Source organism: Sorex araneus, chromosome 11 (assembly GCF_027595985.1).
Source record: "Sorex araneus isolate mSorAra2 chromosome 11, mSorAra2.pri, whole genome shotgun sequence".
Classification (NCBI taxonomy): Eukaryota; Metazoa; Chordata; class Mammalia; order Eulipotyphla; family Soricidae; genus Sorex; species Sorex araneus.
Window position 1 is genome coordinate 22,086,081 of NC_073312.1, and position 27,223 is coordinate 22,113,303.

At 58.6% G+C, this 27,223-nt stretch overlaps 1 protein-coding gene across 1 annotated transcript; it reads left to right on the forward strand.

Annotated features, from left to right (window-relative positions):
• The first annotated feature begins 3,648 nt into the window (after positions 1–3,648).
• On the forward strand, positions 3,649–25,726 carry ITPRIP (inositol 1,4,5-trisphosphate receptor interacting protein). Its single transcript, XM_055119065.1, has 2 exons — positions 3,649–3,829; positions 23,907–25,726. The coding sequence occupies exon 2, from the start codon at positions 23,926–23,928 to the stop codon at positions 25,588–25,590; it is 1,665 nt and encodes a 554-aa protein (XP_054975040.1). The 5' UTR covers positions 3,649–3,829; positions 23,907–23,925; the 3' UTR covers positions 25,591–25,726.
• Positions 25,727–27,223: the final 1,497 nt, after the last annotated feature.

Here is a 27,223-nt window from a genome sequence, read left to right on the forward strand (position 1 = left end):
CTGGTATTTCTCCAGAAAAGAATTCCAACCAGGGGCTTATTTTCCCCATGTAAATGATTACATTTCTTTCCCTTTTTCTTCTATTTCAATTTTTAAAATTTTCTTTTCTTTTTTGGGGAGGGTGGGGGGCACACCTAGTGATGCACGGGGATTACTTTACTCCTGGCCCTCAGGAATCACTCCTGGAGGAACCATATGGGATGCTAAGGATCAAACTTGAGTTGGCTGCGCACAAGGCAAGCATCTTACCATCTATACCATCGCTCTGGCCCCTGATGACATTTATTTCTATCTTTTCATTTGTAAAATTTTCATGTTAAGCTGTTTTTTCCATAATGATATGTCTTATCATTTTCTCTGTAATTACTTTGAACGTAATTAAATGGTCTCTTGCAAATTGCTCTATTGTCTCAAGTTCTTAAGGGATAGATACACCTGTTTACTGCAACTACCAATCCAGTCCCTCAGGTTATTTCCTAGTTTGGTTTATAATTTTTCATTATAAGGTAATCTTCGGTGATGGGAGGGAATCAGGCTGAACAGTGGGGTTTGCATCCGCTTCTGACAGGACCACAGACTTTCTCCATTCTAAAACCAGCTTTAATTATGGCTTCAGAAAGTCCCAATACACTGGTGGGTGGACTGGGCTGTCACATATGTGCAGGTCCATGCAGGCTGGGGGTGCGAATTTCAGCAGCAGATTTTTTTTTATTATTATTATTCACCACAACTTCTTTGCTGTGGCAATGGCCCAGGATGAGAATTTTCCTCTTCCATCCATCACTAGAGCATTTCCAGGGTCCCAGCTTCAGATAGGAGTCTTAAGTCCAGACCTCTGACTTTCCAGAACCCAAGGCCTGAATGGGTCCTAGCCCATAGGACTGAGCCATTGGGGCTAACATTTAACCCAAACACCAGAAGGAGCATTTGGGGTCCTCTCCCTGCCTCACACCAAAAGATCCCTTCTTTTCTTCTTTCTTTTTCCTTCTTTCCTTCTTTTTTTCCTTCTTTCTTTCTTTCCTTCCTTTCTTTCTTCAACCCTCTTTCTCTGTTTCTTTCTTTCTTTCTTTTCCCTTTCTTTCTTTCTTTCTTTCTTTTTCTTTCTTTCTTTCTTTCTTTCTTTCTTTCTTTCTTTCTTTCTTTCTTTCTTTCTTTCTTTCTTTCTTTCTTTCTTTCTTTCTTTCTTTCTTTCTTTCTTTCTTTCTTCCTGTTGTTGGTATTTTCCCATCATTTCCATGTTTAATGACAAACTTCCTGACTGCTTGGCTTCTCCTGTTCTCAGAAGTTGAAGCCATTAGATTCGCCTGTCTGTTTTGTTTTGTTTGGGGGCCACACCCTGCAATGCTCAAGGCTTACTCCTGGCTCTGCTGTCAGGAATTATTCCCAGTGGTGCTTGGGGATGGGACCCTATGGGATGCTTGGAGTTAAACCCAGGTCAACCACACATAAAACAAGTGCCCTACCTGTTACACTATCTATGGGTTGGAGCGATAGCATAGCGAGAAGGGCGTTTGCCTTATATGCGGCCGACCCGGGTTCGATTCTTCCGTCCTTCTCGGAGAGCCCGGCAAGCTACTGAGAGTATCTTACCCGCACGGCAGAACCTGGCAAACTAACTGTGGCATATTCGATATCCCAAAAGCAGTAACAATAAGCCTCACCTTGGAGACGTTATGGTGCCTGCTAGAGCAAATGGATGAGCAACAGGATGGCAGGGACAGTGACATGGTAACCATTCCATCTCGAATATAGTAAACAAAGTTAAGGAAATAAAAACCTTTTCTAGAGTAAGAAGGGGCTGTGGAAAGTCACGGGAGAGGGCAGTTGGGGTGTCTAAACCCCCAGTGTGGGAGTTCATAGGCGACAAAACACCTATTCTGAGGCCTAAACACTGATAAGCACAGATTAGCCAGGCAAAAAGATATGCGTGTACATTGGGGGTGACAAGGTTGGAGGAATTGGTGGGGTGAAGCCTGTAGGCAGAAGATACATGTGGATATGGGGGGGATGGGAGGAAGGACAGGACACATTCAGAGAAGCGCATGTTCCAAGAGTCATGGGTGGGGGGGTGGTGAGGAGAAAGATATGAAGCTGGTGAGATAAGAGGCCACAGCAGGCCTGGGTGCCGGGTTAGACTGTGCTGAGGCTCAGGGCATGCCAATGAAGGCGACCAGCAGGCCACAGAGTCAAACGACCAGGTGTGAAAGAAAAGCAAATCCCATCAATGGGCAGCAGGTTAGAAGCGGCAGAAACAGCACAGCACCCGGGATGACAATCCAAACAGGAGGGAGCACTGCCCCTGGCCGCCAGCAGACCTGACCTGGAATCTTCCGCAGAGAATACAAGGTCGGGCTTTGGAGATGTGTCCCTGTCCCTGTCCCAGCCTCCCAGGAATCCCGGGAGCTGCTTAAGGAAGAGGGGTGAGTATCAGCACCCCCTGTCCCCGCATGCCCATCAGTCTTGCAGGCGTTTTGGAAACGCCAAGCTCTTTCCTAAGTTTCTCCAAATCACCTCATTTCCCGCTTGCACTCCCAGCCAGGCCCCAAACCGCTGCCATAACTGTCGAGATTGCAAAGGAAAGGTCGCCGGCAGAGGCTAGAAAAGGAAAATGGCCCAGGCCAGGGGCGGAGGGGGCGGGGGGGGGGGGCAGGAGTGGGTGTGGGGAGTTGGGGGCTGGGGGCGGGGCTGTAGGGGGAGTGGAGGTACCTATTTTTAGAACTTTTTCTGTTGCCTGTTTATCTTTCCGACTCCGCTGCTTCGTGTCTGCCAAGAGAGTGTTAAAGCGATTTGGCTCCCCCGGCGAGGAAAGGCAGAGGAGTGCAGTGAAGCCCCCTACAACAGCAGAAATGCTAACAGTCATTTTGGACTGTGTTCCCCCCTAATGTCCCCCCCACACACACACAAGTGCCCTCGTCGGCTCCCCCAGTTGTGGGGTTTATCCACGTCCTCCTCGGCCGCCTCCAGTGACTTGTGGAATTTGGGCAGGTCCTGGGGGGCGAAGAGAGGAGGCGATGGACTTCATCTCCCACCGAGCCTGGGCAGGGGCCCGCCAGGTTTTGCAGGATCTGTCTGTCCCCAAAGGAGGTGAAACTTCGCCAAGTCAACAGGCTTCGGGGACTCAAGCGCCCCCTGGAGAAGGGAGCGCGCGGCCCTTTGTGCCCAGCCGCCGAGCGTCCCTCTGCCCCGCCACCGGCTGGCTCGCGTCCACGCCTGTGAGCCGCGAAGCAGAGACGGGACGAGCCGTCGGGTCTGGATTTATATTTCCCTCCAGAGGGACAGTCCAGGGCGCTCGGAAACCCCGCCGCGCGCCCAGCGCGGGGAGGGCGCGGCCGCCGAGCCGCCTGCAGACGGCGGGCCTGGACCGCTTTTAAGGGCGCGCGCTCCGGCTCCCGGTGCGTTTCCTCCAGCCGCGTCCCGGGCGCCAGACCCCGCCTCGCCGGGGGCCCCGGGCCGTCGTGCTGCCGCCCTCGGAGGGTTTGGGGGGCGGCTCAAAGGGCAGGCCTGGGCGACTGAGTCCAGGCCGCCTCCCGCTAACTCTCCCGGGCCTCCTTAACGGGCTTCCGCGGCCGCGCGGAGAGGCGGGTGTTTTGTTCTTATTTGGAGGAAAAAGTTTCTGTGACATGCAGGAAATGAGTAACTGCGCCGCGCGCTAGAGCCCAGCCGAGGGGTGCCAGGAGGCGGGAGCGCGACCGACTCTCGCCGCTCGCTGCTCCCTGATCGTCCCGCCGGACGTTCCCCGGGGACCCGCGTGCGGAGCCCGGGTTCGAGCGACTCTTCCCGCCCCCCCCCGCCACCTCCCCGGAGCGGGGATCCAACCCCCGGAGCAAACGTGAGTGGCGCGCCCGCAAGCTGCGAGGCGCTCATCCTCCCCGAGCCCCTTAGATGCTGGGAGAAAGAAGCGCGCGGAGGGGGTCGCCGGGGTTGGTGGGCTTAGTGCGCGGGGCGGGCGGAGAGGGGGGGGGTGGGCAGCTGCGCCCGATGGGGGCAGCTCGGGCTCCCTAGGATCCGGACCCGCAGACTTTGGAGACCCCTCGACCCCCCGCATCCGTGCCGGGCGGGGAGCATTGTCTCCGGCGGACCCCCGCGTCACTTGGCTGCAGCCCGGCGCGGCCCGCTGCTCCCCTTCTGGGCGCACAGGGATCGAGGCTGGAGCCTGGGCAAACGCGGTGGGACGACTTTGTGCCCGGTGTTCCCGATGCTCCGTTACTTTGGACCGTCTGAGCAGAGGACCAGGGCCCGAGGACTGGCCGGGTGGCCCAGCACGCCCCGCTCTTTGGCCCGCTCTCTTCCCGCCTTCCTTTCACTCCTGGAAGGAGGAGGAACGGGGCTCGTTTTCCCACCCCCTCTCCTTGTGAGATAGTGGAGCTCAGAGGCTGCTTGGGGGCAAGGCACCCCCCGCTTCCTCTTTTGGGGGCTTTCTGTTGGGACTGCAGCTGTCTCGGCCAGCTGACCTGGAAGCCCATCCCCAAGACCTGCCCTGTGTGTCCACTTTCTGAGTGCCGACGAGCACAAACGCTCCCCAAAGCTCCTGCCCGGCTTCTCATCCCAGTTGCTCCTTAAAAGCAAACATGCTGCCGGCCTCGAGGAAGGAAATTATTTTACTGAGCCAACCAGCAGGACCCCACTGCGACTTTAGCTCTCTCTGTGTGGTGTGAGAAGTGAGAAGACCACCCCCCCCATCCCCCCACAACAACAACAAACCCAGGCAGGGCACCAGATCCTCCACCCTGGGCAGCTTCAGAGCCATGCTCTAGTTTTTGTTCCTCTTTTGGGCCCTTCCTTTTTTCCAAACCAGTTCTACCTCTCCGAGGCTGCCAGATAAAGCCGTTCTCTGTGGGTTGCCCTGAACGGGGCATGACAAAAGCACAGGGAGAACCTGGGCCACCTCCTCGCTTGTACCACAGTGCCTGGTTTGCCGGTACCCTGAGCCGCGCTCTGTCTTCGTAGTTTCTACTTGCGGGTAACCATGGAGTGGTTGTACAGCCTTCTCTCCCCGTGGATGGGAGGAAGCCTTTGTGTTCACGGCCTGTCTTGCAGCTCATTCACATTCAGAGGTGCTGCCGTATCAAACCCCTGGATTTCAGGGACAAGCATCTGAACTTTCAGCCCAGGGGTTCTTCATCCCTAACGTTGTCATCATACCAGGAATAGATCCCGGATCCAGCAGAATCCTTGGGGGGTTGCAAGGGTGACAGGGTATGTGGGTGAACCGTTTCTCCAAAAGCGAGAGGAAGGAGGAATTTCTGCGTAGACTGCTGAGGCTTTTAACTTTATTTGACCTACTGCCCCCTTTTTGGACGGAAAACAATTACTCAGTGGCCCTTCTAGAAATCTTTAAGTGAGCAAATTTGTGCCTAAGGCTCAGACTTCTCCCTGGATGGGTCCAGCATTGGGATGGGGTGGGGGTGGGGGTTGCAGGTTTTGCATATCACCCTCTTTAGCAATGCTCCTGGCAGAATCGCACACCTGGGAGCCCAGAGCAGTAGTACAGCAGGTAGGGAGGGCACTGGCCTTGTACCGCCAACCTGGGTTCGATTCCCGGCATTTCATATCATCCCCCACTTACCACCAAGGAGTGATCCCTGAGTGCACAGCCAGGAGTAACCCCCAAGCATTGGCAGTGTGGTCCAAAAACAAAAAAAAAAAAAGAAAGAAAAAATTTTAAAACTTGCACACCTGAGAAAGTATTGTCGGGGAGGCATCTGGGTTTGTAGCTTCCCACTCTTGAACACCTCTGCGTTCAATAAAGAAAGAGTTGGCTACAGGCGAGGGGTTGTACTTGATGGAGAGGGTAGGTTGAACCCCCAGGGCACACACTAGCTCTCAGTGCCTTTTCTCGCAGAGGGCCAGGTGTAGGCACTAGAGAATGGTCCAGAGGAGAGAGGAGGGGTGTCCTGGCTGTTGTGGAAGGCGCCTCTGTGAGGGAGAGGGTCAGGGGCCAACACCACTGCTCCTGGCCACTTCAAAGCCTGAAGCACTGTCACGGGAGAGAGGCCTAGATGGCTCCTATGGCCTCCAGCCTCCCTGGCGGAGAAGCAGGGAAACACATCCAGCCTCACCGGGTAAGAGGAGGCCCTGGTGGGAGCCTGCTGCCCATCCCTGACAGAGAAGGTTCCTTTGGAGATCCAGGCTCTGGGACTCCGTGCGGCAGGGCCTGTGGGCCTGGGGCTGATGGAGTGGTGTCCTGAGGGCAAGCTCTCGTGTATGCTGGAAGCTGAGTGGGAGGCAGTTATCATTGAGGCCAGGCCGTATACAGGTCTGGTGTGTAGGGAGACCCGGGATCGAACCCTGGTACTGAATGTCCCCAGAGCACTGCCCAGAGCAACCCCAGAGGAGACAGTTGAGAGTAGCCCTTGAAGTGGTCCCCAAGCAAAATCAGCCAGTCACTGAGATGAGGCTGGGGAAGGTCTTGCTGGGAGGAGAATATAGCCCTGAGAGTGTGTGAACGACTAATAAAAGCCGCCAGTGGTGCCAAGAGCTTGCATGAATTAGGATAAGGTGTCGAATTAGGAGGCGCTGTTACCTCCCAACAACAATAGCATGGCCACTTGGTGCCCTTTGGGAAAAGAAGTCTTATCCGGGTGCACTTTGCCAAGGCATATGCCTGAGTAAGCGGCACATGGACCCACTCACCCCCACTACCTCCAGCTCAGTGTCCTTGAGCAGTGCCCCACCTATACAACTGTCCACAGCAATTATTGAAGGCTTCACATCTGCCAGGTATTTAAAAAAAAAAAAAAAAACCTATGTTGGCAGCACTCTTTTGATCTCACCAATAAATAACCCGTGAGAATATTATCCACATCATGAGGATACATGGATGCAGAGAAGCGTTCTACTCGGGAGCCTCGAGGCTGAGTCCCAATCATTGAGCTCTCAGAGAGGCAGAAGCAGGTTAACCCTCACAGGTTAACCCCAACTCCCTTGGTGGGGGTCCTTGTGTGAACCAGGCAAGAGCAGAGGCCTTGATCTTCTTCGGTCAAAGGAAAGAGTAGCAGCTCTCTGCTGAGACCGACCGAAGCGTCGGGAAACCTCACCTGACGGTGGAGAGGCTAGGAGGGTGAGAGACAAGACAGCCGTGAGAGTTGACGGTGAGCCTGGCCCGAGCCGTGGATGGCTTTCCCTCTTGCTCACTGAAGGGGCCGGGCATTTGTGAGGTAGCAAATCCAGTTTGAGGCCTGGCAAGGGGTTGATGAGTAAGTGCCACCTGGGTGTGGTGCCGAAGGAAGAGGCCTGTGCTCCATGAGAACACCCCCGGGACTGGAACTAGGTGGGGAGTGTCCGAACAAGCTGTCCCCAGCCCCGTGCAGGTCCTGTCCACCTGCCAAGCTGCCGTTCCTGAGCTCCTGCAGGAAGCCCTGCTGCATAGCTCTGGTAGGTTCTTTTCCACACTGGCCATTCAGCACTGCATCAGGCAGAGTGGAAAATCTCAGCAGCTCCTGCTGACGGCAGTGTTTTAAACACCCGGGCCACCGGCTCAGGCTGTCCCCTGGGAAAGTCATGTCTCCCACAGGGAGCTCTTTCCCTACAGGTGCCACCTGTCCCACGGTTGGGCTCTCAGCTGCGCCTGCTCAGAAACACTCTTGTCACTGTTTTTAGAGTGGCCTGCACTTGGTCTACTGGGTGACCACAATAAATCTCCCAGAAGGGGGGCTCTAAATCAGAAGGCTGGTTTATGAATTTGCCGAGAGTCTTTGCGGCTATCACACAGACTGGATAAGGTCTGTCCCCTGGGTCCTGGACATGCTGTATGGGAAAACAGATCAGGTGACTTGTACTTGGCATAGAGGGAGTCGGAGCAGGGCAGGGAGTGATGTTCCAGTCACGTGGGGCCCTCCCAGCCATGCAGCCGCGCCCGCCGCCAGGTCACCAGACCCCACTACACGGGGCCCTCTGCGTTCTTTCTCTTGCCCGGGGTCTCTGGAACAGTGTGAACAGGTGGAGTCGCTCCCTTTCCTTTTTTAAAATACTTCAGCAGTTCTTAAATTTGATTTAATTGTTGTGCTTAATGTTTTTTTTAGCATTAGCTCCCAGCTTCAGAGCAGCACATTTGCATAAGTTAAATAACTTCTGTAAATTACGGGTCTGGAGGTGCCGGCCAGGGGGGCATATGCTATATTCAAATCAGGAGGATGGCCAGGCGGCCCGGCTGGGTCAACAGAAAGCCAAGCGCATGGAGGCTGTTCTCTCATCCTGGGCAACTCAGAGAAGGGAACAGCAAGTAAAATGTGGTTGTTGGTCATGTGGGGGAAAGATGATGCGGGCCAAATATAGACTAGAGACTGAACGCAATGGCCACTCAACACCTTTATTGCAAACCACAACACCTAATCAGAGAGAGAGAACAAAAGGGAATACCCTGCCATAGTGGCAGTGTGGGGTGGGGGGAGACGGGACTGGGAAGGGGGGGTGGGATGTTGGGTTTACTGGTGGTGGAGAATGGGCACTGGTGAAGGGATGGGTTATCAAACTTTGTAAGGGAGAAACATGAGCACAAAAATGTATAAATCTGTAACTGTACCCTCACGTTGACTCACTAATTAAAAATAAACTATAAAAAAAATAAAAAAAAAATAAAAAAAAAAAAAAAAAAGAAAGCCAAGCGCAGAGTGAAGAGCTGGGGGCCCTTGTCAGCAGGAAGGCCCGGAAAGTGGAAGGACAGGCCTGGCTTCCGGGTGCTTCCCGGGCTGCCTCGGGCCACCTGGCCTGCCCAGCTCACCTTTTTGGTTTTAAAGGGGCCCTCTCTGGTCTTTGCACAGTCGCCCCCACAGGGCCCAGGGTGCCTCAGAGCTGAGCAGGTGCCTGCCGACGTGAGGTGCTGAGTAGCGGGGTGCCCTCTGTATGTGGGTACAGGCCTTGACTCCGCAGCCTGAGTTTCATCTCGGGTTTACCCCCCTGCCAGGGCATGCCCAGAAAACCCTGGGTGAGGTGCCTGGCACTGACCTGCGGGCTGGCTCTAGCGGGGCCCATGCCCAGTTCTCCTTTCTGTCCCACCTTGGGCCCCCCACTCTCCCGCAGTGCCTCGCTCCTGGGCAGAGGACCCCCCACCCACCCCAGTCTCCCCACCGGCCCAAATGGTGCAGCCCAAGCTGAGCCGGCGCTCCTGGGAGGCTTGTTCAGAGACAAGGACAAGGTTGAAGATCCAACATGGATTCCCCATGGAGAGGGAATCCTCAGTCTGAGACCCGCTCTGGCACGCACATCCCGAGGGCAGGCCAGGAGAGAAGGCTTTCCGGGAGGAAAGACGACTCCTTGGGGGTGCCCCTGAGGTTTACGGGGTCCTCCTCAGCCATCTGGGGCCAGGGGCGTTTCCCACCAGAAGCAGACCCCCCTCCGTCCACATGGCCCACCCCGTGACCTCAGCAGAATGGAAGCCCCTGGAGAGTGACATCACCGTCACCCCGGGCAACACCTCTACCTCCAGGGGCACCGGGAGGAAGGAGACCCACCTCAACTGTAAGACACATGTTGGAGGGGGGCAGCACAGGTGTCTCTGCCCAGGTGTGGCCCTTGGGGGGCAGGGCACTGCAGGCCGGAGTCCAGGCTGGGGGCTGGGGGGGGGCGGTTGGCCAGTGGGGAGAGAGCACTGTCTGGCTTTGTTCACAGGTCGGTCGGTGACCAGGAGCAGAGAGCCTGACTCCTTCCAGGCTTCTGTCAGCTTCCATACCTCCCCTCAGCCTGACTCTAAGGGATGGGAGGGTATCAACAGTGACAGGACAGGAGAAACCAGGTCCCCAGACCTTCTCCTCAGGCGCTGAGGAAATAGAGAGCATCTTCATCGGAGGGGTGTGTGGGGCCTATCCGGAAGCAGGGTTTGGAGCTCAGTGACACAGAGGCGCAGTGCCCGAATGCACGACCCGAGGGTGGGGTGTGCTCAAAGCCTCCCCTTGGACCTCTCCCCCCTGTCCCCAGGGATCCCCTTTCCCCCGCCAGGTTCCATAGGAGCTGGAGGAGTTGGAGATGTGCCTGAGATCTGGGAGGTGGTGACCGAGACGAGTGTCAGCCCAGCAAGTCCGCAGTATCCAGTGAAACTGCCAGCGTGGCCGTCTTCTTGGGGTCCCACTGGTTGGGCCATTGTGGTGTGACCACGGCTTTAGCTCCAGCCCATAGGGCAGTGCCAGCTCTTCTCTGGGTGGTGCTCCCTGAGAGAGGAGGCCCAGGAGAGGACGCGCTCCCCACCCAAGGGAAGGGGTGACGAGGCAGCTGGCTGCAGAACAGCTGGAAAGCTGTGGCAGAACCTCACGTGTGCGGGGAGCAGATGTGCTATATCCCCCGCCTGCACGCAGAGTGGAACTGAAAATGGCGGGAATTCTTCGCAGAGAAAGTGGTTCAGACTGTGCCTCTCTTTACCCATCTGGCTCTCAAAGCGAATATCATCATAAAAGTAGTAAAGGGTTGAAAAGTTCATTGTAGGGGCTGGAGAGCTAGTACAGTGGGTTAGGCAGTTGCCTTGCACCCGGCCAGCAAGGGTTCAATCCCCAGCACCCCATATGGTCCCCGAGGAGTCACCACAGAAGTGATCCCTGAAGGCAGAGCCAGGAGTGATTCGTCCTCTGGGTAAAGCCCCAACACAGGGTCTTTGCACATATTTATTTGTTTCTCACGACAGCCCTTCGCAGTGGGCATTTGTCCAGTTTCCCAGGTGGAAGAATGATAAGAATGGTGGTAAATGCTGGTGGTGCATCAGCCCAAATAGGCTCAGAGAGGTCAAGCAACTTGTCCAGCCACAGAGCTAGAAACAGCAGAGGTGAGGTGCACAGCCAGGTCTGTGCCTTGCCGAATCCCCGACTCTCTGTGCCACCCCAAGTCTCTGTTGACACCCCGTGCATAAGCAGGTGGGCAAACCCCGTGAGAGCTAGTGTCAAACGTAGAGGATATGAGGCAGACCCCCAGCTCCAGCCTCCTTCCTGGGGCTGATTCGCTGTGATAATATGGGCCAACAGGGGCTGGAGCGATTGCACAGCTGGTAGGGCATTTGCCTTGCACACAGCCGACCCAGGTTCAATTCCCAGCATCCCATATGGTCCCCTGAGCACTGCCAGGAGTAATTCCTGAGTGCAGAACCAGGAGTAACCCCTGTGCATCGCCAGGTGTGACCCAAAAAAAGGCAAAAAAAAATGGGCCAACAGGGTCCATTGTCCCAATTGCCTAGTGGGGACCATGAAAGCCAGCACCCGACAGTTTCGGGAGCACTTTGCACGCCTCCAGTGGAAGCCCTTAACATAATTCGAGACCCCTGTTTGTCAGGCCACTCTTCTGGTTGACTGGGTGGTGGGACCCAGCCTCTCGCCGGGCGGGCCTCGGCTTTGAATCTCTCCTGCCCTGCTCCTCCTCTCTCCTGGGCCACTTCCCTTGAGCGGATGCCAGTGAGTCTCCTGCCATCCCGCCTCTAACCAAAAGGGAGGGCGTTGTCTGCGTTCTACTCCTGCTTGTTGGTGCAAAACCAGGCGCTCGTGACAAACGGTTCTCATGGGAGCCTGTCTCAATAGCCTTCTTAAGAGCAGACAGGGGACCCGCCTGAAGCTCATGAAAAGGTCCTTTGTTTGCGGAGACTTTGTGCCGGAATGTCTGAGGAGAGAGCGTGCCTGGGCTGGAGGGGAAGAGGCAGGCTGAAGTACCGCCCCTGGATGCTGCTCAGAATCCCCCCAGTATCCAGGGGTGTCGTCCTTGATAGCTCACCCCACAAACACACTCCCCCCAGTGGCAGAAGACCTGGCTTGCCCAGGGAAGACAGCCCCTTCCTTTTGTCTGAAAAGCATCTCCAAGAACCTGGGTCATCCTGCATATCTGGGTGGCGGGAGTCCCCTAAGTTCTTGAAGGCTGACTCTTCACTTGGTGCCCCAGTTTCTACTGAATGACCCACCTGCCTTTCCCGACACAGTACAGGGATCTGGGCAGAGAGCACGTGGAGAAACATGTCAGTTCGAAGCGCAGAGTCTGAGGTTCCCAGCCTGGTTCCAGGGTTCAGCAGCCTCTTTGCTCTGTGCCTTTGTTTCCACAGCTGTAAAATGGGGTTAGTGCCCACCTTGGGTTCCTTATGGGATGGAAACGTGGAAAGCGTGTGGCACAATGCCTCAGCCTCAAAAGAAGCCTTGTCCCCTTGCTGTTTACCAGCCCTACCCATGGACTGTCGGACCATGACGTTTCTTGTCTGGCATTCTCTTGAGAGGGAGAAGGTGTCTTCATTCTGCCAAGGTTCCTTCTTCGCTCTCTCTTACCTAATCTGCGTTGAGCCCCAGAACCTTCCATTTATCTCCTGTTTCCCGGGCAAGGAGGCAGGGGCCAAGAGGAGGAGCCGAAGGGCCAGGTTGGAGATGAGAGACCGCATGCCGGGCCTCCTGCTGGAATCATTTTCTTGGTAGATGCCGGTGGTGAGTCAGCCCGCAGAGCAGCGAGAGCCCAGCCACAAGCCACGCGGAAGCAAACTGCAAACTGTGGTCTGTCTCCAGGGCTACGTAGGGGAGGGCTTTGCTCACATTTCCCAGGCACTTACCTCCACTGGCTCTTGGCTCGTGGACGGCTGAGTGCCTCCCAGGCAAAGAAGCTCAGACGTTACTTTATCCAGGACTCAGACCCCGCTCCTACTTCAGATCCCTGCTTCCAGAAGGGAAAGCAGGGAATACCTTTTCGGTACTTACCTATCCATTCATACATCCATTCTTCCATCTACCCATTCATGCACTCACCCATCCAACCACCCACCCATTCATTCATCCATCCACCCACTCATCCACCCACCCATCTACCCACCCACCCATTCATTCATCCATCCACTCACTCGGCCACCCATCCACCCATTCATTCATTCATTCATTCATTCATTCATTCATCCATCTACCCACTTCTCCCCATCCATCCACCCGCCCACCCACCCATTTATCCATCCACTCACTCATCCACCCATCCATCTACCCATCCACCCTCCTATCTACATACCCATCCACCGTCCTATCTACCCAGCCTCCATTTGCCTATCTATCCACCCATCCACCCACCATTTACTCATCCACCCATTTATCCATACACCCATTCATTTTTTGCAGGCATTCCTAGCACACCTGAATCTTTCATTCTGGGCATCGGAGACCAACCCTGGTTTCTCCTAGGTGCTCAGAAGGAGTGGAGGTCTATCAGTTGACAGGGAGCCCCCTCAAGCTTGCTGGTGCTTCCATCCTGTTTCCCCTCTGTGCCCTTCTCCATCCTTCAAAAGAAAACAAGTGGACGAGACAATCATGTTTTCTAACTTCTGGAATTGCTTCAGCGATATTGATCACTGCCCGTTTTCCCCAGAGATAGTGGTCACTCCCTTTGTCTCAGATGTCCCTAAGATGTACTGAAGAGGATTCAACCAGTCGAAAGGAATCCTGGGGATGGAGAAATAGTATAGAGGGTAGGGCCACCTTGAGCCTGGCCACCCCAGTTCAGTCCCCAACACTGTGTGGTCTCCTGAGCACCACTAGGAACGATCCCTGAGCAGAGTCAGGAGTAAGCCCTGAGCATTGCCGAATGTACTCCCACCCAATGGGAGCCATGAGCTGTCACCAGCACCGCCAGTGCCGTAACTGTCCTTTGCAGGAGCCACCATGCCACAAGTAGGTACTCGTGTCATAGCAGGTGGTGGAGCCAGGACACAGTCCCAGGCCTCCTGCTTCCTGTTTTGGCCCCAGCACTCCTGCCTTCTCTGTCTCTACAAGTGTGTGACACTCTACTGAGCCCAAGTGCATCAGGCTATTTCTTGGGGGCGCTGGGGGCAGAAGCCTGCCCACGAACTTGACGTTATTGGTGGCTGCTTACTGTCTGACCCGTGTACCTGTTGTTCATTCAGGGACACTGCTATGCCAAGCTCTGCTTTGGATAGAGGCAGGGGGGCATGACTCACTGTCACTCCATTCCTGTGTCTGCAGAGTGACAGAGGCTGTCAGTCTGAGTGTTTTGCTTTGTGTAGTGAGAAATGTCCTAGTGGCTGTTTATCAGGTGGTGGCCCTGCCACCAATCTCAGGAGTTGGAGTAATTTCACGAACTGCTGCTCTCCTTCGGTCTGGGCCCTCTGCCTGCCTGCTGGAGGGACCTGGTAGCCTCTGATGAACCCCTCTGGCCCCACCCACCTTCAGTGTGGGGACACTGAGGCAGACTGCAGGCTGCTGAGCAGCCCTGATCTCTGCTGCATGCCGAGCACAAGCCAAGAGGCCAACCACAAGCTCTTCACTTTTTTTATAGCTGGCTGGGCCCCCTCCCGCCTTTGTGTCTCTCACTGTTCCTCTTTGTGAAGATGAAAGGCGGTTTAGATCTTTACAGGCCCAGAGCCTGAGGGCGCGCTCACATGTGGAGAGAGAGAGAGAGAGAGAGAGAGAGAGACAGAGAGACAGAGAGAGACAGAGACAGAGAGAGACAGAGAGACAGAGAGAGACAGAGACAGAGAGAGACAGAGACAGAGAGAGACAGAGACAGAGAGAGACAGAGAGACAGAGAGAGACAGAGACAGAGAGAGACAGAGACAGAGACAGAGAAAGCGAAACAGAGACAGAGACAGAGAGAGAGAGTGTGTGTGTGTGTATGTCAGAGAGAGAAGAGCGAGAGAGAGAGAATGTGTGTGTGTCTGTGTAGGAGAGTGAGAGCGTGTATGTGTCTGTGTGTGTGAGAGAATGTGTGTATGTCTGTCTGGTGTAGGAGAGTGAGAGAGAGTGTGTGAGTGTATGAGAGTATGTGTGTGTGTGTCTGTGTGTGAATATGTGTATGTGAATGTGTGTGGGTGTATGTGTGAATGTGTGTGGGTGCATGCATGAGCATGTGTGAATGTATGTGATTATTTGTGTGAATATGTGTGTGTGAGTATGTATGAATGTGTATATGGCTGTATGTGTGAATGTGTGTGTATGTATGAGTGTGGGGGGGTATGAATGTGTGTGAGTGTATGTGTGAATGTGTATATGGCTGTATGTGTGAATGTGTGTGACTGTGTGTGTGAGTGTGTGTGAGTGTGTGGGGGGTGTATGTGTGTATGAGTGTGTGTGAATGTGTGAGTGTGTGAGTGTGAGTGTGGGTGAGAGAGAGTGTATGCAGAAGTCCCAGGGCCCTTCTTTTCCACCCCCACTCGCCTCCTGGCACTATGTGGTCCCTGTAGCCCCGGCCAGCTGCAGGGACCTAGGGTGGGAGATCAATAGAGCTTCTGGGGGCAGGAGGCGGGACAGCAGCTGGCCTGCGTGTCGCCAAGGAAGACCGCTGGCACCCGAATCCCTGGCGCCACAGAGGCCGGGTTGCCTCTGAGCGTCCCTGATGCCAGCCATGCTCCGTGGAGCACACAGCTGGCGCCCCAGGGAGAGTCCGTCCATCCCGCCCCTCCAGGAGGGCCGTGCTGCCCCTTTGCTGTGCTTTATGCCGACTCTGCTTCCTGCGCCAGCCCTTGCCCAGTGAGTGTGCAGCCCTTCCAGCCCCCACACAGCCCCCTGCCCCCCCCAGCTGAGGGATGAGAACAATAGTGGGGAGAAAGGTGCCCCGAGGGGGATTCCTCTTTCCCCTGCAGGGAGAAGGGCCCTCTGGCTGGGGGGGAAACCTGAGAAGCCCCCAGCTGGGGCCGCAGCCCCCAGGGACTTTTGTTGTTGTTGTTCACAGGGCTTGTGGCTTGGAGGTCTGGCCTGGTACCCAAGGCGCATCCCTCTGAGGAACGGGAGCTGGTGGAGGGGGGTCGGGAGTTTTTTGTGAAAGTACTCTCTGGGGTGCCCGTTGTGAGCACACACACACGGGTGGTGCCCCTCAACAGATGCCCCCAGCCCAGAGAGCAGGCAGCACTGGACTTGGGGTTCCGGGAAATGGGAGGATGCACAGGAACCACCACCCACCCTGGCCAGCAGAGGAATGAGCAGGAGAAATGGCTTCACCAGGAGACCAGGGGGATCTGGGCTGGCCCTGCCTGTGAGCTGGGCAGAGAGGCGCAAGTCCCTGCCATGGATGGCCCCCGTCGCCTGCCCGTGCCCGTGCTGTGGGGTGGGTGACGGAGGGCCATGGAAGTGGGGTCGGAGACGGGTACAGTGAGTTCCCCTGGGCAGGAGCGGAGTGAGGAGGAGAGGGGGTGGCAGAGGAGCCCTGCACTGTCTGGAGCCCGCAGGAAGGGAACCAGGGCTCCCGTGGGGCCGGGTGGGGCAGACTATGCCCATGGAGATAGGAGCCCTCTGGCATGGGCAGGGAGACCCCGTGCTGACCTCAGAGGAGCTCAGAGGCGCTGGCTCGCCGGCCCTGCTGGCTCTGCACAGCTGCCCCGGCCTCTCCTCCCTGCCTCTCTGCCCAGCACGGTTCCAGAAGAGATTCTCTAGAGCCCCGACTGCGTGAACAGCAGAGCACACACGGGCCGTGCATGACGAGACCGGCGAGATTCCAGGGGGCCAGGGGGAGCAGAAGGGGCTGTGGCCCCCTGGGGGGCATGCTAGGGGTGACCCTGGCCCTGTCATTTTGATCGGCCGGCATCCCCAGGCTGGTCCCCTCGGCCTCTCCCTTCTGCTGTCCACCCCCGCTGCCCAAAGGTCTCCAGGCTCTGTGCTTTTCCATGACGTCCCGAGGGTCAGGGCCTCTGTCTTTGGGAAGCGGGTGGGGGGGCGGCGGAAGGACGCCTTGTCCTTCCTGGGAGATTGATGGCTTCCCTGCCCACCCCCGAGGACCAGGGCCAGCGGCGGTGACCGGTGACCGAGCGGGAACAGGAAGGTGCTGGGCTCCCCTCGGAGGCTGCTGTAACCCCGCCAGGCCGGCTGCGTGACCCCGCAGCAGAGAGCGGCTGGCATCCTGCTGGCCTGCTGGAAGCCCCTCGCCCTCCAGAGTGGACCTTAAGGACACTCAGTGCCCTGCGGGTGGGAGGGTCTGTGGCATGCCAGCTTTGTTCTGGGCTCTCTCCTCTGCCCTCTCCCCCTCTGCTGCCAAACCCTGAGCCCATCTGAGCCTTGGCCCTGCTCTCACAGTCTGGGGTCCCCTGGGACTAGGGGATCTCCAGCTCTCCATTTCTCTCCTCCTGGCCCCTCTCTTTGCTTGCAGGAGAAACCCCCCTTTGTAGCAGCCCTCCTGCTGAGCCCTGCACACCCTCAGCCCCTGTGAATGGGGGGGGGGGGGCAAGTAACTGTAACTGTTCCACAATGATTCTGTAGGGCTCTTGCCTTGCACGCGGCTGACCCACGTTATAAGACCCGGCCTCCCACGTGGTCCCTCAAGCACTGCCAGGAGTGATTTTTGAGTGCAGAGCCAGGCATAAGCTGGCTGAGCATCACCGGGTGTGACCCCCAAAACAAAGAAACAAAAGGTGTTGGACTGGACGTGGGGCGTGTTGCAGCAAGTCAACTTGAGACAGGGGGTACAGGCATTGCTGAGAGGGGAGGGTGAGAAGGCCCCAGGGAGCAGGCAGTGGGGAGGCAGGAAGAGAGGAGGGGTATGTGTGTGTGTGTGTGTGGCGGGGGGGGGGGGGGGGGGGGGTTATAACAGGCAGGGGCCCAGGCTCTGAAGTGGCCCACTGACATTGTATTTGACTCGTGTTTTGAAACAGCAGTTTGTATTAGAACACTGGAGGTGGGAAGGGGTAATAAAAAAAAATCAAATTTCTGACCTCTCTTGGGACAAAAGAAAAATGGTGCCCAGGTGGTGGTGCCCCTTTGGGGACAGCCCATGTGGCCTCATCCCCACCCTTCATGAGTCTCCCAGGGCCAGCAGCCCGCTCAGGGGGCCAGTCCCTCCCCCAGATTGCCAGCTCCCGCCTTAGGAAGGTGACGCAGGATGGGATAACGCGGTGGGGGAATGCAGGCTGGTGAGCCGGGTCGGAGGCCTGTCCCGTGGGAGCGGAAGAGGGAGACAGGGCATGGGGGAGGGGGCACCTGGGGCCCAGAACCTGCCCTTCCCGCCCACTTCCTCAATCACTCCTTCCTTCCTCTTTCCTCACTTCCTCTCTTGCCCCTCTGCTCCCTCCCTGGGGCCCGCCAGGCCCCAGCTCCCGCCCCCAGTGGTGCTGCTCCTCAGTTTCCCCAGTCTCCTCCCCCTCCCCCGAATGGCATGCAGGTGAAGGGAGCCCCCAGGGAGGTGTCTCCTGGCAGCTGCAGACCCAGCCCTTGGGGGTGTAGTCACGGTGGCCACCAGGAGGCTGGTCCAGGTCGAGCAGGGGTCAAGGCCGGCTGGAGCAGGGCCTGGGCCCAGGGAGGTAACTCAGACAGGGCTGTCGGAGCTGTGACTCTTCACGACGTCCGGTGAGGGCTCGCTGCCCAGACTCCAGACCTCGTCGGGGGTGCTCCTCGTTCCGCCCACCCTCCTAGCAGTCCTGCGTGGGAACCCACGCAGGTGGCTTGCGGGAGGCCTCAGCCAGGGGAGGTAGCCGGCTCAGTTTCCCATCAGCCCCTGGGAGGATGAAGAAGAGTAGACGGCCCAGGGCAGTGTCCTGGGCCCAGTGTCCCGGGCACCTCTCTGAGCACCGGACGGTGCATGTGAAGGGTGACACCATCACGACACTCTCCACTGTCGCCATCGGGGCCTGGCCCTCCCCATCCATCCCGGCCTGGCTTCCTGATGAGGGTCCGCAGCTGCTGTCCCCTCCAACCCTCCTCGTCAATGGTGTCTCTGTGTGGGGCTCGGTTTTCTCCTCTGCCAAATGGGTGGAGGGTAGGACAAATCTGAATGTGTGGCTTTACTTCTCCCAACTGTGGATGGCTCATGGGCAGGCGCAAAGGAGGGCTCCGGCCCAAACCTTTGAACTGTTTGAATCTCCATTGGCCACTTCTTTTTCAGAGGGCCCAGAAGCTAAGCTATGGGGAAGGGACCCATGGAAGCCAGGGGCCAGGACTAGGTGCCCGCTCTCCCCCCCACCCCCCCCTAAAGCAGGCTCCTTTATCTTGTTCCACCCTGAGTGTATCAGCCTCTCCCTTTGGCTCTGAAGGTGACACCAGGCTGGGGCTGCTTTGCTGCTGTAATTAGCAGGGCTAATTGCCTCTGACAGGCTGGGCGTGGGCTAAACTCCAGGCGGGCGAACTCCTCCTCCCTGCCAGGTGCTGACAAGCTCACCCTCTCACACCCAAGTGGGCATTAGACCCCTCTGGGAGTTTTGCTGAAACACAGGACCTGGTCCCCCGCCCCCTGGAGTCTCTGTCAGCTGGGTGGGGACTGCATGTGAGCTGGGCGTTTGGGTGTCCCCAAGGCTCCTTGGGGACATAGGGACCGCTAGCTTCTGAGAGGGGGGTCCAGGACGCCCCTAAGGCCAAGTCAGCCAACCCTGGGCAGGGGCGGTGGAAGATGAGCAGGAGGCGTGTTGAGATCCCTGAGCTGTGTCCAGCCCCCACTGTGCCTGCCCCAGACCTCGGTCACCCTGCGGGTCTCCATGGAAGGACAGTGTGCAGGGGGAGGCCGGCCGAACGGGCCTGAGTCTCAGCTTGTGTGTCCGGCACTGTGGCTTAGGAGCAGCCCCCACCGCTCGAGGCCAGCGAAGCGCTGAGCCGGCAGGCAGCCCCGAGGGGCCGGGACACTGTGACTGAGCGAGGGGAGGAGGGAGAAACCTTCGCAGGTCTGCGTCCACCCTCAGGGCCCCCGCTCAGGGCACACAGCGCCGCCTTGTACCCTCCAGTTCCTGCTGCCCCGTGAGCCTGGCCCTCTGCCAGGCTAAATTTAGCCGCAACCTGCGTGGTCACCACACGCGGTGGGTTGGGTGGGTGGTTGGGTGGGTGGAGGAGAGGAACTCAGCAGGTTTCCTGCCGACTTCCTGGCACGCAGACTGACGAAAGCCCTGCGTGTGACCCAGCTCTGTTTCCTTTGTGTGTGTGTGTGTTTTGGGGGGATGGCTCCCCAGCCGTGCTCAGGGGTCCGGGCGCCTGGTGATTCAGGCACGGTGATGTGGTGCTAGAGGGCCCCTGAGAGATCAGGGATTGAACTCGGGGCCTCCTGGCTGCCAGGCAGGTGCTCCGGCCCTTTGAGCCATGTCCCCACCCCGGCCACGCTCTGCTCAGAGCCGGAGCCGCGTGCTGGAGAGCTCAGGCCACACGAGGGCAGGCAGTCGCCCCCCTGGGAAAGCGTCAGGCAGGGCCGCACCCCGGGGAGGGGCGCAGGGGAGTGAGTGTCCTTCTGATCCCCGTCGCCCTCTCTTCATCCTTCTCTCCATGCCTGGGGCGGGGGGCGGGGCCTGTGTCTGGAGAAAGAGCAGAGACTTTGACCTGGGCCCCAGGCCCTTGGGTTAGCCCAGTCTGTGCCGAGGGGCGACAGGAGCACAGTGACAGCTTGGAGCTCAGCTGCGGGGGGAGGTGCAGTGGCACTCCAGGGAGCCCTGACCGTGGCTCCACTCCCCAGACCGTGCCGGGTGTGGTCAGTGATGGTGACGGCCGTCCTCGGAACTCAGGAGTTTTCTGTGCTTGCCCGGCACTTTGCAGCCTGCGTTCTCCTACCGCCCAGGGCCACGGGCGGGCTGCCGTGCTGGGCAGGGGAGGAAACAGGTCCGTGGAGACACAGGGAGGAGCGGGGCCGCGGGGTGTCCGCTCCCTGCCAGGTGCTGGACGATGCTAGCGCTGCCATCTCCCCGGGAAAGCCCTGGAGCCCTCGGGAGGCCAAGGGCTCTTCCTTTGCCCTCGGCAAGACACCAATTCCAGGCGCACACCAGCCAGTCGCTGTCTGCTTCCCCGCGCCCCTCCCCAGTCCACGTGTAACATCCCGTGGATGCCCCCCTCCCACCAGCACCTTGGAGGGCACCTCCGCCCCCTCACCGCTCAGACACACGAGCAAGCCCCAGCAGAAGCCTCACTCAGGGAACACGCGGTTTGCCAAGGACATTAGAGGTGTCACCAGCTTCTGGCTTGACCAATGTAGGCACAGCTCTGCCCATTTTGCAGATCGCGACACTGAGGTTCCGAGAGGCTGTGGTAGCCTCATGGTCATATCTCTGTAGATACACAGGCTGGTCCATCAACTCCACATCCTCAGAGGTGGCCGCTCCAAGGTTGGGCTGTCCCTGTCCTGCACAGGGCAACCTTCCGGCCCTGGCCCCTCCACAGACCCAAGGTTGATGGGGAGGGGGACGAGGACTTCCAGGCCTCACGGCTTAGGGGGTGACATCACCCCCGCCAGGACACATCCTATCCTGGTTGGCCTAGAAACCCACCTCTGGGCTGGGAGTTGCCAAGGATTATCACTGACTTGTCAGGGCCTGCCCAGTGGTGGCTCCCTGCCGAACAGGCGCCCGGAAGGCCTTGGAAGCCCGAGTACTCTCCAAACCGGGTGCTCCGGCCAAGTTACTACAGCGCCTTCATCTTCAACGCCCAGCCACAGGACCCCCGGCCAGCCGGAGTCGCCTGGGCTATCCCGGCCAAATTTTCTCCGGGACGTTTCTCTAATGTTGAAACCAGGGCTGACCTGTTTCTGCCATTAGCTACTAGCCGCTCCCAGACATGTGCCTCCCCCCCCCCCCCGCCCACTCCAGCCACGCCCGACTTCCTCCACTTTCTCCTGTCCCCCACTTCCTCCTCGGGTGACAGTGCTCAGAGCTCACCTCGCTGGCCTGAACATTCCACCCCAGCACACCCGATTCTGGTGCTGGCTTCCCGCGGACAGAGCCCTCCGGGTGGAGGGGCCTCCCTGCTGGCCGGCAGGCTGTCCCCGAGGAGGAGCCCTTCCCTGGTGACAGAGAGTTCCTGGCCTTGGTGCTGCTGTGAGAGCCAGAACAGGTGGTTTTCAGGATGCGAATCCAGGTTAGCACCTCGGCTGCAGACCCGCCCCAGAAGCTCCCGTGGGGATGTGGCCCGCCTGCGGTCTTGTTTGTCCTCTGACCGGAAGGAGCCGGACAGGTGGGCAATGAGTGATCATTCCCAGGGCCCTGGTGGGGCACGGGGTGGAGGAAGGTCACACTGGCGCTCTCTCTCCAGCGCCTCCCTGATTCCCACTGAGGGTTACTGCAGTTACAGATTGGGGGTCGTGAGTAGGGGCCAGGCCAAGACTCTGCATTTCCTCGGGGGAGTCTGTACAGTTTGAGGAGCAAGAGTTGTGTGCCAGACTCGCCTTTTTAAATTTTCTTTTGCATTTGGGGTCACACCCAATAATGCTTAGGGTTTACTCCTGGCTCTGTACTCAGGATTTACTCCTGGCGGTGTTTGGGGGACCATATGGGATGCCGCGGATCGAACCCAGTTCAGTCCCCTTCAAGGCAAATGCCCCCCCCCCCACTGTACTATCACTCCGGCCCCAACCCTTTCCTTGAAGTCACTGATGGCCTGAACATTCATTCGTCCTGGAGGAGCCCCGTGTCACCTTTTCCAGCAAAGAGGTTGGCTCTGGAGTCCAGAGGCCTGGCCAGGGGGGGCCCAGCAGGAGGGAGTGTTCACTTTGCATGCGGGATCCGTTCTGACACTGCACGGATATGACCCCTGAGCACGGAGTTGGGAGTGCCCCGAGCACTTACACATGTGACCTCTAACATCAAAAAACAAATAAAGGAGGGAAGGAATAAAGAAATAAACTTCAGATGCCTGGAGAGGCCAAGCAGTCACGGGAGTCACGCTGATTGTCCCTGGGAGAGTCTGGGGCCCAGGAAACAGAAGATGGAAAGAGGAGATCGGGGTTAAGGTTTAGGGTGGGGTTTCCCAGGTCAGGAGGTTTACAGGGGCTCAAAACTCCTCACAAAGGGACGCTATACATGATTCCTTACTTGGCACACGGTGTGCGTGCCGTGACATTTCTCTGTGTGGTTAAGAAGCAGGAGCTCAGGGCACAGAGAGGTGAGCTAACAGGCCATGGTCACACAGCGACTCCAGACAGGTGTGGCTTTGGACCTCAGCCCTCATATCCTTAACCATTAGCCTTTGCTGCAATGAGAAAAGATGTGTTCACCAGAAAGCATCCGTGCCTGCTGGGCCCGGTGGGGTAGCGGGATGGTGGGAGTGGGGGTATGGGGGATGGGAAGGGGACCAAGGGATGTCTTATTCAGAACTGTTCTGACTTCAGAGATAAAACAAACAAACAACAAACAAAAACTTGGGCCTGAGAGAGAGTGAGAGAGAGAGAGAGAGAGAGAGAGAGAGAGTGAGAGAGAGAGAGAGAGAGTGAGAGTACAGTGGTTAGGGCATTTGTCTTGCTTGTGGCCAACTTGGGTTTGATTCCGAGCACTAACAGGAGTAACCCCTGAGCACCATCAGGTATGGCCCAAAAACAAAAAGAAAAGAAAAAAAGTTCAAATTGACCCTATTTGTATGACTGAATCAGAGGTAACGGCTTCAAGCATGACTGGATCCAGAGGACCTGCTTTCTTCCGTGGTGGCCGCTCCCCACCCCCCAGCCCCCAGACTCCACCCTGCAATCTTTGAGGTAGCTAGACAGCCACCTGTGCAGATATAATCCTGTTCCTAAATCGAACCGACATCCCAGTGTGAATCGTATCCCTATTGGCCAAATTAATCCCTCCTCTCTCTCTCTCTCTCTCTCTCTGATTGGCCCCAGTGGAGTGATGGGCTCATCTGTGAGCCAGTCACTTTGCAGAGCATCGCCTTGGCTGGTCGTCTTGGGCAAGGACTTTAGGCTCAGTCTTGGGCTGGAGTGTGATCCTCACCCAGGCCACCAGGACTGAGGACTGAGAGTAGAGAAGGGTGTGTGCCCTGGGAAAGTCGGGTGCTGCTATGGGAAAGAAGGATCCTGGCAGACGGAATCCAGGGTCTGCCACATGGTAGTGTGGGCAGGATCGTGGGTGTTGGTCTTGCAAGGCCAGACTGAAGCCTGGAATGAGATTTATAGGTTGTGTGTGTGTGTGTGTGTGTGTGTGTGTGTGTGTGTGTGTGTGTGTGTGTTTTGTGGGGAGAGGGGGACTACCAAACATTCACCCGCATGGCAGCACTGAGGTGGGGGGCAGGGTGGGGAGGGCCCAGGGAAGGAGTGATGCAGAAGGAAGGTTGGTGACCACCCCTCCCCCCTCTCTCTCTCTTCTCCAGCCCCAGGAACACTCCAGCCATGGCCCTGGGACTGTTCCGGGTGTGTCTGGTGGTGGTGACCGCCGTCATCAACCACCCTCTGCTGTTCCCGCGGGAGAACACCACGGTGCCCGAGAACGAGGAGGAGATTATCCGCAAGATGCAGGCGCACCAGGAGAAGCTGCAGCTGGAGCGGCTGCGCCTGGAGGAGGAGGTGGCGCAGCTGGCGGCCGAGAGGGAGGCCCTGGAGGGGCGGGGCGCGGAGGAGGGCCCGCAGCCGCAGGACGCCCGCACGGCCTGGGACATCTGGAGCACCCTGTGCATGATCCTCTTCCTGATGATCGAGGTGTGGCGGCAGGACCACCAGGACGAGCCCTCCCCCGAGTGCCTGGCCGCGGACGAGGACGAGCTGCCCGGCCAGGAGGGCGCGCCTCTCCCCGGCCTCGCGCTTCCCGGCAAGAGCACGCTGGGCCACTTCTACGAGCGCTGCATCCGGGGCGCCACGGCCGACGCCGCCCGCACCCGGGAGTTCGTGGAGGGCTTCGTGGACGACTTGCTGGAAGCGCTGAGGAGCCTGTGCAACCGGGACGCGGACATGGAGGTGGAGGACTTCATCGGCGTGGACAGCATGTATGAGAACTGGCAGGTGGACAAGCCGCTGCTGTGCCAGCTCCTCGTGCCCTTCACGCCCCCGGAGCCCTACCACTTCCACCCCGAGCTCTGGTGCTCCCGCCGCTCGGAGCCCCTGGACCGCCAGGGCTACGGCCGGATCAAGGTGGCGCGTGCCGACGAGGACGCGCTGGGCTGCGTGTGCGGCAAGACCAAGCTCGGGGAGGACATGCTGTGCCTCCTGCACGGCAAGCACCGCGGGGAGGCGGCGGGCGAGCTGCTGTGCGCCCCCGACGCGCCCTACCTGGACGCGCTGCAGGTCATGAAGTGGTTCCAGACGGCCCTCACCCGGGCCTGGCACCGCATCGCCCATAAGTACGACTTCGACCTGGCCTTCGGCCAGCTGGACACCCCCGGCTCCCTGAAGATCAAGTTCCGCTCCGGGAAGTGCATGCCCTTCAACCTGATCCCGGCCGTCCAGTGCGACGACTCGGACCTGTACTTTGTCTCCCACCTGGCGGCCAGGGAGCCAGCCGCGGCAGCGGCAGCGGCCTCGGCGATGCCCGGCACCGACTGGCTGCTGTCCTTCGCCGTGTACGAGCGCCGCTTCCTCAGGATGACGTCCAAGGCGCTGCCCGAGGGCGCCTGCCACCTCAGCTGCCTGCAGATCGCCTCCTTCCTGCTGTCCAAGCAGAGCCGCCTGACGGGCCCCAGCGCGCTGGGCAGCTTCCACCTGAAGACGGCCCTGCTGCACCTCCTGCTCGCACGCCGGCCGGCCGACTGGAGGGCCGCGCAGCTGGACGCGCGTCTGCACGAGCTGCTCCGCTTCCTGGAGAAAAGCCTGCTGGAGAAGAAGCTCCATCACTTCTTCATGGGCAACCGCAAGGTGCCGGCCTCTCTGGGGCTGCCCGAGGCCGTGCGCCAGGCCGAGCCCCTCAACCTCTTCCGGCCCTTCGTGCTGCAGCGCAGCCTCTACCGGAAGACCCTGGACTCCTTCTACGAGATGCTCAAGAACGCACCCGCCCTCATCAGCGAGTACTCCCTCCACGGCTCTGCAGACCCCGCCGGCCCGCCCCACAAAGCCGGCGTCTTGTGAGCGTCCAGCGCTCAGGCCAGCACACCTCACCCGGGCCCAGGCAGCGGGCCGTGTGCACCACCGGGGGAGCCAGGAGTGGGAGCGGGAGCGGGAGGAGGCGGAATTCCAAGCCGGGAGTAGGTTCGCTTTCCTGCCGTTGGGCCCCGCTGGCGAGGGGGCAGGTCCTTGGTGGCTTCTGGCCATGGAAGGCCAAGACGAGGACGGACAGAGGGCGCCACGGGCACTGAGTTCAACACGGCCCGAGCACTGGGCAGTGAGTGCCGCTACCCAGGGCAGCCTTCAGCTCATCAGCGGCAAGGCTGGCGGGAAAGGTTGCAGGTACCATGTCCCTCTCTCGGTGACCTCTGCCCCGGGCATGAACCCCAAAGCACTGAAAGGGACAGATAGATGTGCGACATGGCCCCTGCCCCCCCCCCACACACACCTCATGCCAGGGGCCCCACTGGCCGCCACTTTCACACTGTGGAGGAAAAGCCGCAGTGGAGGCGTGAGGGTGGGGGTGGGGGCCGCACACTGAGGGTACCGAGGCAGGGAGGCGGCAGAGTGGCCACAGTTTCCTCTGACCTCACTCAGGTCGCGCCCCTTCTCTTTGCCCCTCCCATGCATTGACCAAGTCCAAGCAGGGTACCAGCCTGGGGGCCCCTGGCCCTGCTTTCGTCCTGCCACGGGTGGTCTCGCTGACCAGAGGAGGGCGGGTGCCCACCTGGGAAACAGATCCAGGGAGGTCTGGGACAAAGGACAGAGCCTGGCGCCCCGGGGCCCGGGGTCGGCTCGCAGTCTGGCTTCTGAAACCCTATTTTGAGTTGTCGTGTGAGAAGCGGCCCAAGTTCTCTCTCCCCCTGAGGACCCCCCACCCCAGAGCGGGGCGGCCTGGGAAACAGCAGCTGCGGGGAGCCCCGAGCACAGCACAGAGCCCCCCTTTCCGCCAGCCACACAGGTGACCAGGAGCCCAAGAACCTGACGAGGCAGGCATAGCCCCCGGCCCTCCGAGGGGACACCTCGCCTCCGTCTCCAGACTCGGGACGGCTGGCCGGGAAGCTGCTCATCCAGTGACATCTTCGCCAGCCCTTGTGGGACTCCTCTCTCCGCCTTGCCTCGGGACCCCCTTTCAGAGGGCCGCAGTTGTGGCCGGCTGTGCTGGCCCAGCAGACACTTCCACAGGGCGCCGGCCTTTCTGCACTCCCGAGGAGGAGCCTGTGTCTCCCCCAGGAGCGCCCTCCCCTGACAGAAGAATCCTGAGAGCACAGAAGGGCTTCCTCACAGGGTTCCCAGCGTGTCGCCGGGCTGTGAAGGGCCTGGGACTCCGGGAAGCCTTCTTGTGTGAGCCCATCTGAGGGAGCAGCAGGGGTCTGCTCAGAGCCCCACGGAAGCCGCCTGTCCTGGCAGGAACCCATCTGGCCCTCTGGTCTCTCCCTTAGCCGGGGACCCCTCCCTCCCCATTCTGTCAGATTCCTCTCAGGATGGGGTGAATTTCCTTATTTATTGTTACCTGTGTCTTTTTGGTCTGTCTAAATCCCTATATCACTGTGCTCTGAGGAGCCCCCAGCAGCCGAGAAGAACCAGCCCTCAGAGGCCAGACAAAGCCTGAACCTCCCAGCGCCCCCAGGAGTTCAGGGGAAATGTGCCTGCTGGT